At 43.6% G+C, this 15,661-nt stretch overlaps 1 protein-coding gene across 1 annotated transcript in view; it reads left to right on the top strand.

Annotated features, from left to right (window-relative positions):
• Positions 1–13,542, top strand: part of LOC146189741 (gamma-aminobutyric acid receptor subunit beta-like) — a 43,809-nt gene extending 30,267 nt beyond the window's left edge. Inside the window, exons 7-10 of the mRNA XM_084603319.1 lie at positions 4,546–4,707; positions 5,426–5,751; positions 6,224–6,531; positions 13,229–13,542. Coding sequence (XP_084459445.1) covers positions 4,546–4,707; positions 5,426–5,751; positions 6,224–6,531; positions 13,229–13,385 — 953 coding nt within the window. The 3' untranslated portion in view covers positions 13,386–13,542. The remainder of the gene's footprint in view (positions 1–4,545; positions 4,708–5,425; positions 5,752–6,223; positions 6,532–13,228) is intronic.
• Positions 13,543–15,661: the final 2,119 nt, after the last annotated feature.

The following is a 15,661-nucleotide window of genomic DNA, read 5'->3' as shown; positions in this document are numbered from 1 at the left end:
TCAACTCTATTTGCCAGCTATATTTGCCAAGTTACGGTTTAGCCCTCGATTAAGCCTATTTCAAACTTTCTTTTAATCGGTCAAACCATCGAACAAATTGAGGTGATATTCATTCCTCGCTTTCCTCAATGTTGAATTAAGCTTGTTTCTGTATGTCTTAAAGTTGCCCATGATTCTGGACTACGTAATGAATGGATTGTCTATTAGTGCCTTTATACAAGATACAGTGTTATACAAATTGGAGCTTACAATATACCGGAATTTATGTTGCATATTACACTCATTATACTAACTGTATAGTGTGTGTGAACTGTGAAGTGGACAATGGTCGCTTAAGGATATCGCTTTGGGGCAACTAATTTTAGAGTGACTGGAAAACACAGCTTGCTCTTCCCTTGCCAGTGTCGGGTGGTGCGCACAACACAAAAATATATTAGTTGCTCTTGAGTACAGTGTGTTATAAATTATTTCCTAGATTTCCGCGTACGCGAAAGCTGCTCCTCCGCTAAGAATATGCGGCGAGACAGCTATACACTGACAGAGTGTTTGTCAGCTAATCAAATCAGAATGACATAAGCGACATTCGCTCTATTACAATTAGCGTGGACGTTTGCTTTAAACATATTGAGGTAATCACTATACTTACACCATTTATTTTATCATGATTCCTCTAAGCGCTTCGTATTATATCGAACACCCGGTATTGGATATCGTCCCAAGCTTTCCATAACGGTACACGGGCGCCTTGCGTTTTGCCGCAATCAAAACGCGGATGAAATGACGATGGGATCGAACTCAGATCACTCGCTCAGTAGTCTAGCACACTAACCCCTAACTGAATTGGTTAAAATGAAAATAGAATAGACACGAACTCATTCTTAGCCTTTGAAGATTACCAAACGAGACCGAAGACGTCAAATACGAAAATTCAAGATTGGATAAAAATGTTGAAGAATAAGACGAAAACTAAAGGAAAAATAAAGTTTCAGTATATGCTCCAGATTACCGGAATCTTTTCATAGGTTGTGAGAAATCTTCCGTTTCCCATTTCTGCCTTCTTTCTCTCATTCTGCCCTACCTATCAAATGCACACCACTTCGCTCGTCATTTCCTCATTTTTGCTCTGAGTATGTCGTGCCCATTTCAAGTTTAGCGACAAAATCGCACACGATGAAAATAGCACGAAGACATAACCGCACAGGGAAAACAGCAGGGCGAGAGAACAGCTCAGTATGCAGCAGCGTTGCTCAAAGTGCGTGCATAGCAGTAGAAATGGTTACGCACTCTTCGCTTGCTGGCTAGTGTTATGTATCATGCAAACAGAACTTGGGCAACGTCGTGTTACTCCTGAGATACATAAGAAACTAGTACATATTTAATACGGCAAATCTAGTTCGAAATATGCTTTAGGCTAAAAGAGGTGGCTGCGCACTTCGAACATAAAAGATCATTGACCATAATGTTGCAACAACCGATAATAAATTCACTATATGTATGGAGTGCCAGAGTCTCTTTAGTAGATGTAAAAGGTCGGTGCGTAGGGCCAAAACATCCCTAGGAAAAGAATTTTTGAATATAGATTTGAATTACTCTGGTTTATAAAATTTGTTGTGGGTGCGACAATTTGGTTTGACAGCAAATCGCTTTTATTTTCTTAAAAAAACTGTGGTTTTACTGGTAGAGAATAGAAGTTTATTTAATTTGTAATGGATTATTAAAAAATAACAAACGGTCCAACAACAGTCGGCTTCCTCAGCATGGCAGCATTAGCGACAGGCCAAAGGAAACACCGGCGGTCACCTGACGGCAGAATACCTATGGTACTGATTTTCTTTTCTCCTCTAATCTTTACTTTTATCTATACTATTTATCTTTCTGTAGTTTTACAACCGGTCCTTCTTTTGCACTCTTGTGCGAATAATACCATGTACAGCATATTTTCGGCATATAAACATGTAGTTGATGGCTGGCTCTCGTAGTGATCGTTTCGTCTCATACATCGCCAATGAAAACTGGCCCGGAATTCGGGACATCACATTTAATTTTGTGGACTCTGTGGAATGTATGACTTCCAAATTAGCATATTGATGAGATTGGCCCATCGTTCTAATGCATAGCAAAGCCATAGTCATAAATATGATCTAGCGCTCACATCGAGTAGCCTAGACTTCCATAGAAAACCAATAGATTGTTCTTTTGACAATAATTGGCAAAAATATGCAAGGTTGGGAAGGAGATTTGAGAATATATCGATTGTTATTATGGTGCAATTTCACCTTATGTGAACAAATTGTGTTAACAGAAGAAAACTTTCGTTGAAAAAAAAAAAAACAAATAGGCTGCTCTAAAATTTATGGGTATGAAAGCTCTGAAAAAAAAAATAAATTTGAGAAAAAAAGAAGGAAAACCCAGTACTGAAAGCCACTGAAGGCGGTTCGCATAAGTAATATTCTATTATTTAAGAAGCCTGCTGGCATGAACGCATAGGTCAGTAGTAACTTAACAACAAAACACGGCCGCCAGTTATTAAGTTAACCTGTTTGAGAAACCTGAACTCTGGACCTGAACTCTGGACCTGATATGCGCCCATGCGTACAAACACGGTTAGTTTGCATAAACGTAATCATGAACTAAACACGCGAATATCGATCAGGTAAATTTACCACGCAAATGCATGTGCTGTCAAAGAGGTAAGCATGATGCCCAGAACACCAAATTCAAGAATAAAATTGCAAAGCCTACTTTGTGTTATGGAGACATTGTTTTTAGCAGTCCAGCACTAAGGTTTCTACGTAGTCGAAAAGTAATTATTTTTCAGTGAGTTTTTGCGGTCAATAGATATATGATCTGAAATGAAATGACCAGAAATAAATACCTTCACAGGCAAGAGTGGGTTTAGAAGACATGGCGACGCGAACAGATCGGCATCCCTGACCACTGCATTAGATCACTGCGCTATCGTCGCTTTACAACATTATCCAACTGCCCCTTCTTTCTACTCTATTCAGACATTAAAGCATTACATTACTTCTTTCAATAAGCAGCGAAAAGACTAGTTTGCTGGACAACCTCCAACTCGCCAAGCTCTCTATTCTATTCAGGCATTGAACCATAACCCTGTTCCTTTAATTAATCAACAAAAACAACAATCTCAAACTAGAAGTGGTGCTACAAACGCCGTTCCAAATTATAGCTATCATAATTCACCCCTTCCGCTGCGTTGGCCCGTAATTTTCCGGGTTGTTTTTTGCTATGTACTGTTTTGTTGCCATTTTGTTTTTCCCTGTGCTGTATGGTCGTTGCCTTTTTCCTAAATAGTACGTGTCATGACACGTGTTTTTTTCTTCTACTTTTCTTCCTTGTCCCCATATTTTCTGTGCTCGGCCGTTATAATTTTATTTTTATTCGATACTTCATCTTTCCCACGATACAGCAGCGGAGCAGGAGGGGCCCTCTTCAAGTCGCGATTTACCATCTCTATACCCTCTTGATTGTTTACCAATACGAAGTGTTGCGTCGCTAAATGTAACGTATTGATGCTTCCTTCGGCTTCACCGCTTACTAATTTATACTGTAATTTAAAGATGAAGTTGCGTTTAACAGTCTCTTTGTTTTGCTAACGACGTGCTGCTTGCCCCATTCGCTTATAAATTTTTTAAAATGCGCTTCGTCTCCTGCGACATAAAGCCAGACAAGGAGCGTACATAGCAACGATTCTTGTGGTACATCTGCCTAAGGTAGCTTACTTAAAAATAAATTTGCCATCATATTAAGTGAAGAGTGGTCTTTACTAGCAGGTAGCTAGAGGGATAATGACCATTATTCCATATGCTGCTTGAATTCGCTCTTTGTTGCCAAATGAAGCAGTATACATATGCAGCAGTACTGTCTGAATCAAGCAAGCCTTCCATCCTAGTATGATATTATACATAGGGACCATTATTCAGCTTCTCATGTAATGAATGGCTGCACGAACGGCGCCTGCAACGCCGAGAGAAGCATTATATATGTTGATCTTAGCGATACCAAGGTTGTTACTGATGAACATTGGCACAGTGTACACGGGCGCTTTGCGCTTATCCCCCTTCGAAACCATCGAAGTGTTGGCGCCGCGGCCGGAATCTGCCCCGAGTGTCCCGGCTGCTCAGTCGGGTGCTCTGGCAAGTGAGTTACCATGGCGGGGCCAAAGTCATCGTTAATTGCTTCTATTACATGGGATGCTATCGACGACGATTATCACTTCACTTTGAGCTCGCTCGAGCACATAATTGCGAAGAGAAACGTCTTTTCTGCACTGCCCATCTTTGAAGAAAATCTATCATGTAAAATTTTAAGCATTCAATATACTGACGAACACGCTGCTGCGCAGAATGCTAGCAAGAAGCTGGCATAAGGCGGCGGATGTGGAAGTTTGAGTCTTGAACAAAGGTTGGGATCTCCAATGCGAAACTGTTCCGCTCGGCACCTCGGCAAACCGGCGCTTTCCGGTGTTGCGTACCCTCCTAGCTCCCATTACCGGCAACTTCCTTGCTACCTCTCCCGCAGTGTCCACGCCCGAGGACATGGCCACACTACATTGGATGGATGATCAGGGCAGCCCACAGCGCAATTTCTCGGCCGCCATCCGCCTCCTAGAAGACATCAAGCCATTGCAGTTCGATCTCAAAGTGCCCGTCGCTCACACCGCAACCGAGGCCTGGATGTTCGGTAAGCTTGAGGGCAGAGAGGTGGAAGGGCGCATGACGATCACGGCGCGTTGATCAGTTGACACTAGTCTTAATGCTACGCCGGTCGGCTAAGTTACCCGAGAACGCAAAGAAGAAAATTCATACATACTGACGCGCAGATTAGCACATTCCTATCACTGAACACGAAAGCGCAGCATTTTCTGGGTTGCCCTATATGAGTACATTTATGTTGTGCCAAGAAACAGACTGCCTCGGAGAACATAGTGGAAACATCGAATCAGGGTTAACATCCTCTTTGAAATATCTCGGATAGCTTTGGTAAAGCGAGTGAACCCAGTCATCTTGAAGGTTTCACAGCTGTGCCGTTTAATATCCTGGTTTAAATGTACCTTGCCAAGAGCTAAGTGTTCAAGACTCTGGAATGAATTCAATGCTGCATTATAGTTATCACTATTATGTAGTCGTGAGTAAACTTTACTTAACTGCACAACGTACCATATGATGGGTACATATTGAAACCCGAACGGAGATGGCAGTACCTTCTTCCATGAAAAGGCACCCTTAAGGCTGAACTCTCGTTTATCTAAAGCTCCGAGTTACGAAGAGATACCGTTGTACGTTAAAGAAGGCCCAATACTGAGCCTGCAATTTCTCTCTGTGCCGAGCATTGTTGTGTCGTGGGCACTGCACGGAGCCCCTGCTTGACCATGTCTGACGACTGAATCAAAACTTTGCAGAGAACTACACATACTTGTACGCCAACTTCACGTTCGTGCGCCGCCTGACGGCGTCCATCGTGAACACGTACATACCGAGCGGACTGGTAGTGAGCCTGTCCTGGCTCACATTCTGGCTCGACGTGTCCGCCGTGCCGGCGAGAATTACCCTCGGGGTCACCTCCATCCTGACGCTGGCCACCCAGGTAGTGCAGTCTCGAAGCTCGCTACCACCCGTCGACTACCTTAAAGCGGTCGACGTGTGGCTCTTCGTGTGCCTCGTCATGGTGTTCGCCTCGCTACTCGAGTACGCCGTTGCCTACAACTTCGAGAAGATACTCGCACTGGTACGGTTACTACTTCCCTACAATTAGCCTCGTATAAATATTACAACCCTACGAACGTATCTAAACGTGTAGCACGTTCAGCTAAAATGATCGTCTAAATCCATTCGGCAATATCCTGTAGACACTGCAGTTCACCGTCTAGATAGTAATATGGCAGCAAATTTATCAGAACTTCCCTCCTGCTGTACCATAGTAAATAAGAGCCAGCAGTTTTGCTAACTGGAATATGAGTACATACATGGTCTAAATATAATGGTAATATCTATTTTCATCTTTTAGGCTTCTAATAAGGCTCTCAAAAAACAATTTTGCCTGCCGTTCGTAAATAAGTTTCAATAACAGTGCGCATGAGGCAACCATTAACTCAAAGGTGCTAACTCTTCATGTATACTGACTTAATCACAACCCTTGAGAGTTTGTGTATACAATCTTAACCCTTATCCCGAGTGACGAAACCTTTGCTCGTTCTCAGGAGCGGAAGCGGAAAACTGACACTCTTCCGGCCGCCATCCGCGTGGCGCCCTCTGCTCGCGTCACGCCGCAAGCGTGGCAGACCGATGGGGTGACATCAGCAGCACCCGCTGCCGCCTTTTCGAGACCGCCGTCGACGACGAAGCAAACGGAAACAGCGGCCGGTTCCGGAAACGCGGATTGTTGTGACGGTGCCGTAAACAATCACAACCACACCCTCGTCACACCGTCCGTGGTGACGCTGAATGTGCCCAACACGGTCCAAAACCGGACCGACACGACCAACAACGTGACACAAGCCCAGGGAAGGTAAGATAAGAAGCCAGTTCCTTTACCACCTTAGCATCCAAGCTGAACGAACTTCTATAGCTCTTGTGTTTGCATGAAAAGAGGCATAAGAAAATCTATGGCAAAAGCCGAAGTTATTGAACTGCCGATAACGCACATGTATCTATAACTGTTAAACGAGGAAGCTTCTGAAGTCAGTCACCAATAATAATGATGTCAAAGAGGATGTGTCGGGCCATCATGCTTGCTTGTCTGCCAACGCGCAGTTCACAATACAGCGGCTGTGCAGGGGCGCAGCAGCGAATGTTCGCTCTATACGCGCCCTCCCATTCTGTACTGTGCGTCTCCCGGTTCGCCCTACTATGCCCTACTTTTCGCCGTACTACGCCGATTCGTCCTACTACCAAAACGCCCTACTATGCAAGCGGAAGTGAGTTGTTTCCATATGAAGCAAGATAAGGAAGCATGAATTTAGCGTCGTGTCCATCATGGGAAAAAGACACGAAGTGAGGCCTCACAAAGTGCTCCTTACTAAGGAGTGTTCAAAAAGGGATAGAAGGAAGGCAGGCCGATTTTAAGGCATCCTAATTGAAGTTAAGAGCGTTTAAGAATTTGACTCTGTGGCTCATCGTCAGCCCCTTCTAGATCGCAAACCTAGTACTAGAAGCTGCGGCATGGGACGGATGGTCACCGGGAAAATATTGACAGCAGGTCCGAGCAACTTTGCATTTACGAGTTGAACACGAACTTAGGTGAGAAATGTAGAGGTTGTCTTGCTAAAAAGGTCTAGACAGGTTTCTTATGTTTCACCCCGCAAAGTGACTCAGGCTATGAGCGAAGCCTGAGTTGTAGACTCGGGAAATTTCGACAACTTAGGATTCTTTAAAGGACACTGGCATCGCGCAGTACCAGGGCGTCTTGCTTTCCGCCTCCAATGAAAAGTAGTCACAGTGGTGGGGATCGAACCCGCATCTTCGATGTCAGTGCCCTAACCACTGTAGCGAGGCTGGATGAACATTCTCGCCGTTGGTTCAGAACGAGAAAATGAAGTCATAGAAGTTACAAGTACTCATCAATGCTTGTAGAGACGATCACACTTGTCTAGAGTGCTTGAGTGGTGCGCCGTGGAGAACATTAGGTTAAAACGTAACGCAGCTGCTTTGTCAGAGTCTATTGGCTTGTGCTTGCGCGCTTCTCACGAAAATGAGGTTAGGCTAGAGCGCAAGTCATCATCATCATCACCATCATCATCATCATCATCATCATCATCATCATCATCATCATCATCATCATCATCATCCTGACTATAGCCACTGCAGGGCGAAGGCCTCTCCCATATTTCTCCAATTAGCCCGGTTCTGTGCTAGCTGCATCCACTTGACCCCTGCGGACATCTTAACCTCATCCGCCCACCTAACTTTCTGCCGCACCCTGCTATGCTTTCCTTCCCTTGGAATCCAGTTCGTTACCCTAAGCGACCATCGGTTATCCTCTCTTCGCACTACATGTTGGAGTTGGAGTAGGAGTTAAAGTTTATTTCTTTCCTTTACAAGAAAGGGGAAGCCACGGCAAAAGGCGACAAGCCTGACTGGGCCTTGGCTCTTAAAACAGATAACAACAGACAACAGCACACACCTCTAGTGTATATAAAATATAAAAAAAAAACATTATGCAACATTTACATACGATATGTAAAAGATATCAATACATGCAGTATTCATTGGATATACAAATCAACAGACCACGCTGTTAATAACATAAATTTCATAGTAAAAATTATTTACACAAAAATATTGCATATGAGAAAAATACAGTTACTACCACCATTGCAATTATAGGGGATATTCATTTAAATATTGTTTTACATTCTTTTTAAATACACTAGGTGCCAATTAAAATTCCACATTTGGTGTGTTGTTGATTAGGGATGGCACCTGAAAAGTTAATTTCTGTTTTCCATAGTTGGTTCGAGTAATAGGTACAAGTTTTTTTCGTGTTCGCAGGTCATACGTTACTGTAGATCTATCAGGTAGAGTAGTATACAGCCTATTATGGTGAATGTACTGCAGAAGACGAAAGTAGGAAATCTGATTAGCGGCTAATATGGCATATTTTTTAAATAAGGGTTGTGTAGGCAAGTCGCGCGGTATACCGTAATAACCTTCAATAGCTCGAAGAGCGTTTTTTTTTTTTTGGAGAACAAGCAACTTATTAATATTTGTAGAAGTTGTGGTTCCCCATATGAGAATACAGTATTTTAGTTTGGAATAAAAAAGAGCATAATAAATTGAAATGTCCTGCCCATGCCCATTTCGTCTTAATTTTCACTAGAGTGTCAGTAACTTGAGTTATATCTCTGACCCACTCTGCACGCTTTCTATCTCTTAATGTTACCCCTACCATTTTCCGTTCCATAGCCCTCTGAGTTGTCCTCCACTTAAGTAGAACTCTCTTGGTTAGCCTCCACGTTTCAGCCCCTTAGGTGAGTACAGGTAAGATGCAACAGTTCAGAGCCCAAGTACTCTCATTTAAAGTTTTCACCTACCTCAGAGTTCCTCTTTACTTTCACCACACCAGAACACCGCTCGAGCCCTATAGACAAGTGTGATCGACTCTGTATTTACCGTTTCCGCGTATTATCTATACGACAATAGCAGAGATAAGTAACGAAGGCCCTGCCTTCTAGAGAACGGGTCCATGAGCCTTGGTCTTGCTCGACAAGTGATCAGTTCAGTCTTTCCCAAACACCGGTCTCTTCCGGATAAATGAAAAGGTCTTTGCAAAGACACAACATCGGAAGCCGCTGCGAAGCAAAGCATGCGGTCGAGACTCGCGACAACGCAATGAATATTAAAATAGAAACGGGCTCAGGGCTTCAGCGTGGCACGGTGAAACTCACTGCTGCGCTAATAGGTCGATGCGTCACAACCGAAAGATCACAAGTTGTACAAGAAACACTGTATCTGGCGTGGCAATTTGCCGAAGCCAACTTACGCAAAAAGCCCACGAAGCCGCGGAATGAAAAAGCAACGGTGAAATGAAATTCTTAGATGCCTATTGAAGGTATTCAAAGAAGAGCGGCGGAAGCAAAAACAGTTGCTATCGCTGTTCTGCCGCATCGGTGCGCGTGATCTCCTTTCAAACACATTTTGATTTTATATTTTACGCCGTCTGTGAGTGCAGGCGGATTTGTGCAAACAATATGTTCCATCAAAGGCTCACTTCTGTATTTTGGGTGATGAAATATTTGTTCTTACATACCGCAGGCGTTGGCCTGTAGTGGTCTGAACATTTGCCTACCCGCTGCGGTTGGACGCAGGCTTCCGCAGGCCGAGTGCCCGGCTTCTATAAGGTGAAAATGTTGGGAATGCGGATTGCTAACTCCACCATTAGTATAGCAAGAACACCTCGCTTCAGTGGATGTTTGTTCAGGGGGACCTTGTGCTGTTATTATGCATCGCCGTTACCGTATGCCATCTCATTAATTTTTTTGTGGATGTTTGCAGTTTGAAACTCCACTTCAAATGAAACAAACCACTTCCTCATCAATATTTCTGGCCACTTTTTCATTGCATTAAACCATCAAAACGTTTCGTAGAAAAAGCCATGCAGTGGCCATGTTATGCAGAACGTTGTAATCTACGTTGTTGAACGTATTATTTCTTCATTAACATAAAGTCCTCGAAAATCAATGATAGGACGAAAGCACTTCGTGAGGTTCATATATTGTAATGCATGCATCTTGGGATATTGTAAAGGAAGCATTTAAGCTTTCCTTTAATGTCAGGCCTCGTTATTGCGCACAACATCGAAGACGTCGGCCCTGAGCAAAAGATGAAAAATAAGTTATTGAGAAAAGTAAATACATAAAAACAACGAAAGACCAAATAAAACAGAGTTATTAAAAAAGAACAAACGAAGAGAAAAAAGAGTGAAAGAAAGAAATAAAAGAAGAAAAATGAGTGATAAAACTCCAATTAGTGCACAGTTATTGGAAAGGCTTTCGCCTTACAGCGCCTTAGAGAGATCGAAGTGCCTGTAACAAATTGTTCTTGTTTAATAAAGCGGACACGACTCGGACACGACTCGGACACGACTGAACGACTGAACTGAACTGAACTGAATAAAGCGTCCCTTGCGTGAATACCGCCATGAAACGAAGAGCCGCTTGCGCCGGTGCCTTTGAACGCCGGCTTCATCGCTGGATTTGCAACAGCGCTTAAGAGAGATCTAAGTGCCTGCAACAAATTGTTCTTATTTAATAAAGCATTCCTTGCGTGAATACCGGCATGAAACGAAGAGCCGCTTGCTCCCGTGCCTTTGAATGCCGGCTTCATCGCTGGATTTGCATCGGACGCGGGCCCCGCCGGGGTGGTGCAGTGGTAAGACGCCCGACTACTGCCCGGAGTCCCCGGGTTCGAACCCGACCACGGCGGCCGCGTTTCGATGGAGGCGAAACGAAGAGGCGTCCGTGTGCTGTGCGATGTCAGCGCACGTAAGATCCCGAGGTGGCCGAAATTACTCCGTAGCCCTCTACTACGGCTCCTCTTTCTCTCTTTCCACTTTCACTCCCACATTCCTCTCTTCCCTTACGGCGCGGTTGAGGTGTCCATAGAAAATAAGTGAGACAGTTACTGCGCCTTACTCTTCCTGTGATCCAATGACTACTACTACTACCTACTACTGTGACACTCGTCTGCGTATATGTTTGATTGCTGATTTAGCCAACGAGAATATATCGTGGGAAGTATTCTTGCCCTTGAAGTAGCATATGAGAGCCATCCAAATTTCACACATTCCATGTAATTGTCTGAATTGAACTGATTAGAAGACAACAATGCTTTCTACGGAACTGAATAGTTATTATCGCTCTTCAGTTCCGTAGAAAATTATGAACCAACTAGGCCTAATCGAAAATTTGCAAAGCTTTCTTGTATAAACTCTCCTTTTTATTTTCAAATTGCTTGAACAAGGTGTTTCTTCATAAAGGAATAGATTATACGCTTGTTCAATAGAAAATTCGTCGGCCTAGTAGTAGTTGTAGTCGGCACTGCGTGATGGAAATAATCGGGCACTGTGTATAAGCAGCTATATCTTGGTAATATGTGGTTCTGGTGATTTATGATTGATTGGTGTGTTATAGGCGCTAGTTAATTGAGGAGAGCTTGTGATTGTCTAATTGATGAAAAAAAGAAACGAAAAACCTAAACAAATCCAAAAAGGCGTTCAAAGGTGTCGAAATGCTCAGAGTGAAAATGTAAAGCTTGACGATGTCAATTAGGCACATTTAGAGTGTGTAAGTTATAAAATACTTTATTGCAATAATTCAAGAAAATTAAAAAGGGTATCAAACGTGTGAAAGGAATGCGAAGCCAATGTTCGCTGATGCCAAGTATCGGTATACAAAAATATAAAAAGTTAGAAAGAAATAAAAAAAGGAAAAATAGAAAAGTGAGAAACTACCTTGCGGCATTGTGAAAAGCTATCGACTGATAGCCTTAACGGCAGTGCTCAAGTGCCCCGCTCATTTATTGGTTTGGTTTGGTTTAACGTTTAACGTCCCAAAGCGACTCAGGCTATGGGAGACGCTGTAATTGTTGTGACTCTAGGAAGAAGGAAAAAAAAAATGCACAGGCCTGCTACTGGCTCTGTAGCTGAGCCGCCCCCGCTGCCTCGTGCGGACGAAATAGAAAATAGAGAAGAAAGAAAAAAAGAGGGAGGGAAAGGCGCGCACCGCAACAGCAGCCGTCGTCCACCACCTAAGCGGTGGTTGGTGCAATGACGGCCTACAACAGATAAAATTTCGGTGGCTGGCTAGCCCCTGCCCCAAGCGGCGTTGACCTACCGTCCCAGCCCCGTAGGGTTAGGAACTGCCACCCTTGACATCTCCGCTGCCTTGTGCGGACAGAAGAGAGAAAGCAGAGAAGAAAGAAAAAGAAGTGGGAGAGAAAGAGGCGCGTCGCAACAGCCATCGTCCACCACCGAAGTGGTGGCGGGTGCAATGACGGCCTACAACAGATAGAAATTCAGTGGCAGGCTATCCCCCGCTGCAAGCGGCATTGACCTACCCATCCCAGCCCCGTAGTCTCAGAACAGTGACCAAATTCAGCTGAGGTCGGCCTTTCTCTTCAAACATTGCTCATCATCTCTTAATCCACCCACAGGCTCTCTGCTGTCCTTTGATACGCTTGCATTCCTTTGAAATGTAGTCCGTTACCCGTAAAACTATCGGTTATCTTTTCATCGCATTGCATGCCCTGCCCATGTCTATTTCGTTTCTTGACTACAACTAGGATGCCATTAACTAACATTCACACTTTGGTACGTTCGGCTCTGATCCCGTCTCTTCATGCCACAATTAACTCCCACTTTAACTACGGTTTCTTTGGGTGACTAGTCATGTAATTTCCAGCCTTTTCTTTATCTGCTGTATACGTGTCTGCCATAAAGCAATGGCCAACTACAAAACTGTAATCTGTTGTGCTGTTAAAAGACACTGTATCCCCAGCGATGTAGCTCTTCTCTCATTCCGTGTCCTAAACAGATGTATACTTTTGCTTCTCCAGCACCTCACTGTGTATCATAACCTTTTTCCATTCTATGCATCGGAGAAACATATCTCTGATTAACTTATCTGCTGTAGCTGTCCCTTTTAGCCTGGTCAATCTATGCATGTGCAATTTCCCTTTCCTTCCTTTCTGCTTGTGAATTGATGCAGGGCGCTCAAGACGGGTCGTCGTCGCATATTCCAGCGCAGTTTCACGCTGAGCCAGCTGTGGCAGAAGACAAACCTCCTGGACAAGGTTTCCCGCATCGCCTTCCCAGCCGTATTCTTCTTCTTCATGCTGGTGTACTGGTCCTACTACCTCTGGTGAATCCAGCTGCAGTAGCTTGTGTATGTCACGTGTGTGCGTGAGTGTGTTGTTTCTTCGGTGAACCTTGTGGTGGTGCCTTCTACGCCCAACGTTTGGAGGGTGATGCCTCCAATAGTCGTCACCGAAACGTGTGGAGAAGGAATAAGCCTTGGTACGAATAAACTTTGCTGTTTGTTGTTCCTACGTTCTGCTTTGAAGCGAATACTTTTGTTATCAGCTCCCATGTGGAGTACAGAGCTTTCTTGCTTTATTCTCTCTGCTCAAATAACATTACCACTGCGGCACTTTACCTGTTTATTTTTTGGTTATTCTCGTCTCTTACTGGAAATTTCATACAATATTTATTTCACTTGTTCAAGAACTCCACGGCCAGATTTTTTCTTGCTGTTCTGAGCAGTATTTTACAGTGGTATTGCTTAGGTGACGTGGTGCTAACTAGTGGTATGGTTAGGTGGCTCCGGGCGACAGGGTCTGCTTTTGAGCCACGTGGGGGTTCTCATTTTATAGAACAGCTTGACGGCAACCTCGAGTGCGTCAATGTGCGACTAAAAAGTAAACCCTGTGCTTTAAGACTTGTGACTAAGGATGTGCACCACCCTCATACAGCCTGCTATTTCGGGTTTGATAGTCTTGCTAAGCAGACGGTGACCAATATTTGCTGATGGTGTGTTATATCAGCCAAAATATTAATAAAATTTCAGTCAAATAGAAAATCCCAACCAAACTTTTGGATATGAAAGCGAGCTCTTAGTATCTGTTCCGCCTAAAATCTAACCGACGTACGTGACATGGCTGAAAAAAGAAAGTACTGAACATGCCGGAGTAGAAGTGGCAGCTGAATCACAGTCCATTAGCCAACATTTCCACAAGACGAATAGTAATCCTTTCGGCATGTGCTCTCAAAGTTAGAAAACTTCGCTTAATTCTTTATGAATAATTTTTAATACTTTTTAAATGTAATTTAGACCACGGAGGACGGGAGGGACTAAGTGAGACCTCAAAATAAACAGTGGTTCTTATATTTCATCACCAGTTCTATTCGAGTACTGGTAGTGTACATAAGACATATTGTATCAAGTACTAGTTGGGGCTGAGCTTTTTTTTTAGCTGCTTCTACAAAAGAAAGTCCGTGAGAGAGCTTAGATCGAACGTTGCCGTTGGCAGCCGATCTTGAGAGCAAGACGCTAATGTTTTAATTTTAAGAATATGAAATTACCAAATATTGATGCCAACAGTATATTTGTTTTTGTATCAATGCCATCATGGCATGACATTAATTCTGGAATGTATCCTCCGTATGGAAAAAGGACACCTAAATTGTGCAACACGATGCTTTGACCAACCTTTTGCTGCAGTGTTGTAATGTGAGCGGAGCTTACGATGCCTTGCATCTTGAAAGCTGTTATTGTGAAACAGGGGTAATGACCTTGAACTCACCATTTCACAGCATATATGTGTACACCAGGTGTCTCAGGTAACATAAACAAGCTTTCTTCTAAAAGAAACGTCCTACCGCGTTGACACTATCAGAGGGCTACCGAGAGTAAGATGGCCAGATCGGTTTTGGCATTTTGTTCTCAGTTATTTACTGAGTGTAGATAGGTCAGCTAATTCAATGTAATTATTGGTTCCATATCAAGGTCCTAAATTTAGGAATCCAGGCCCTCTACAAAAACTGTCGATCAATGTTCGAAGTAATGCACCATTTACTCAGCTTGATTTATTACGACGGAATTTAGGCTCCATATTAAAAGTGTAATGCAATAAGGCCAATGACCCTCTGGGGTGCTTCCGTATTGAGAAAACGGTGTATACACGCAGTTTGCACTACAAAGCAGAGGTGCCATCTGTCTTGGCAACGACGTATTAGGTTCTGATGTAGTTCCGGTGGCAGCCGCATGGCGGCGCCACATTATTTTTTGGCACATTTTTGATTCATAACCTCTCTTGTAATCTAGGGAACAGTGACAGCTTTGCGGCGGAACGAGCCCAGTACGTTATCGCTTGAATCTCGATTACGTACCACCACACGACCATCAGACAACCATCTCACCACCACACTACCATCTGCTCGCGCATCTGTCTCGACCAGTGTATATAGGAAACCACACCCAGGAGAGCGTTCGAGGGAAGAGTGAATGTGGTTCTCTGAGACCCCCTCAAGCTGGAATCTGGGCTGTTGTGTAAAATATCCTTTAAGACTGGTAAAAATTACTTTCTTTAAGACTGGCAAAAATTAATTTCTTTGAACGGCAGCAGGCTTATTGTTCAGTCAG

Source organism: Amblyomma maculatum, chromosome 5, assembly GCF_055883805.1.
Source record: "Amblyomma maculatum isolate TAMU_Amacu chromosome 5, ASM5588380v1, whole genome shotgun sequence".
In the NCBI taxonomy this organism is placed as follows: domain Eukaryota; kingdom Metazoa; phylum Arthropoda; class Arachnida; order Ixodida; family Ixodidae; genus Amblyomma; species Amblyomma maculatum.
The sequence above is the reverse complement of the archived record's forward strand: the minus strand, read 5'-3'. Positions and strand labels throughout refer to the sequence as shown.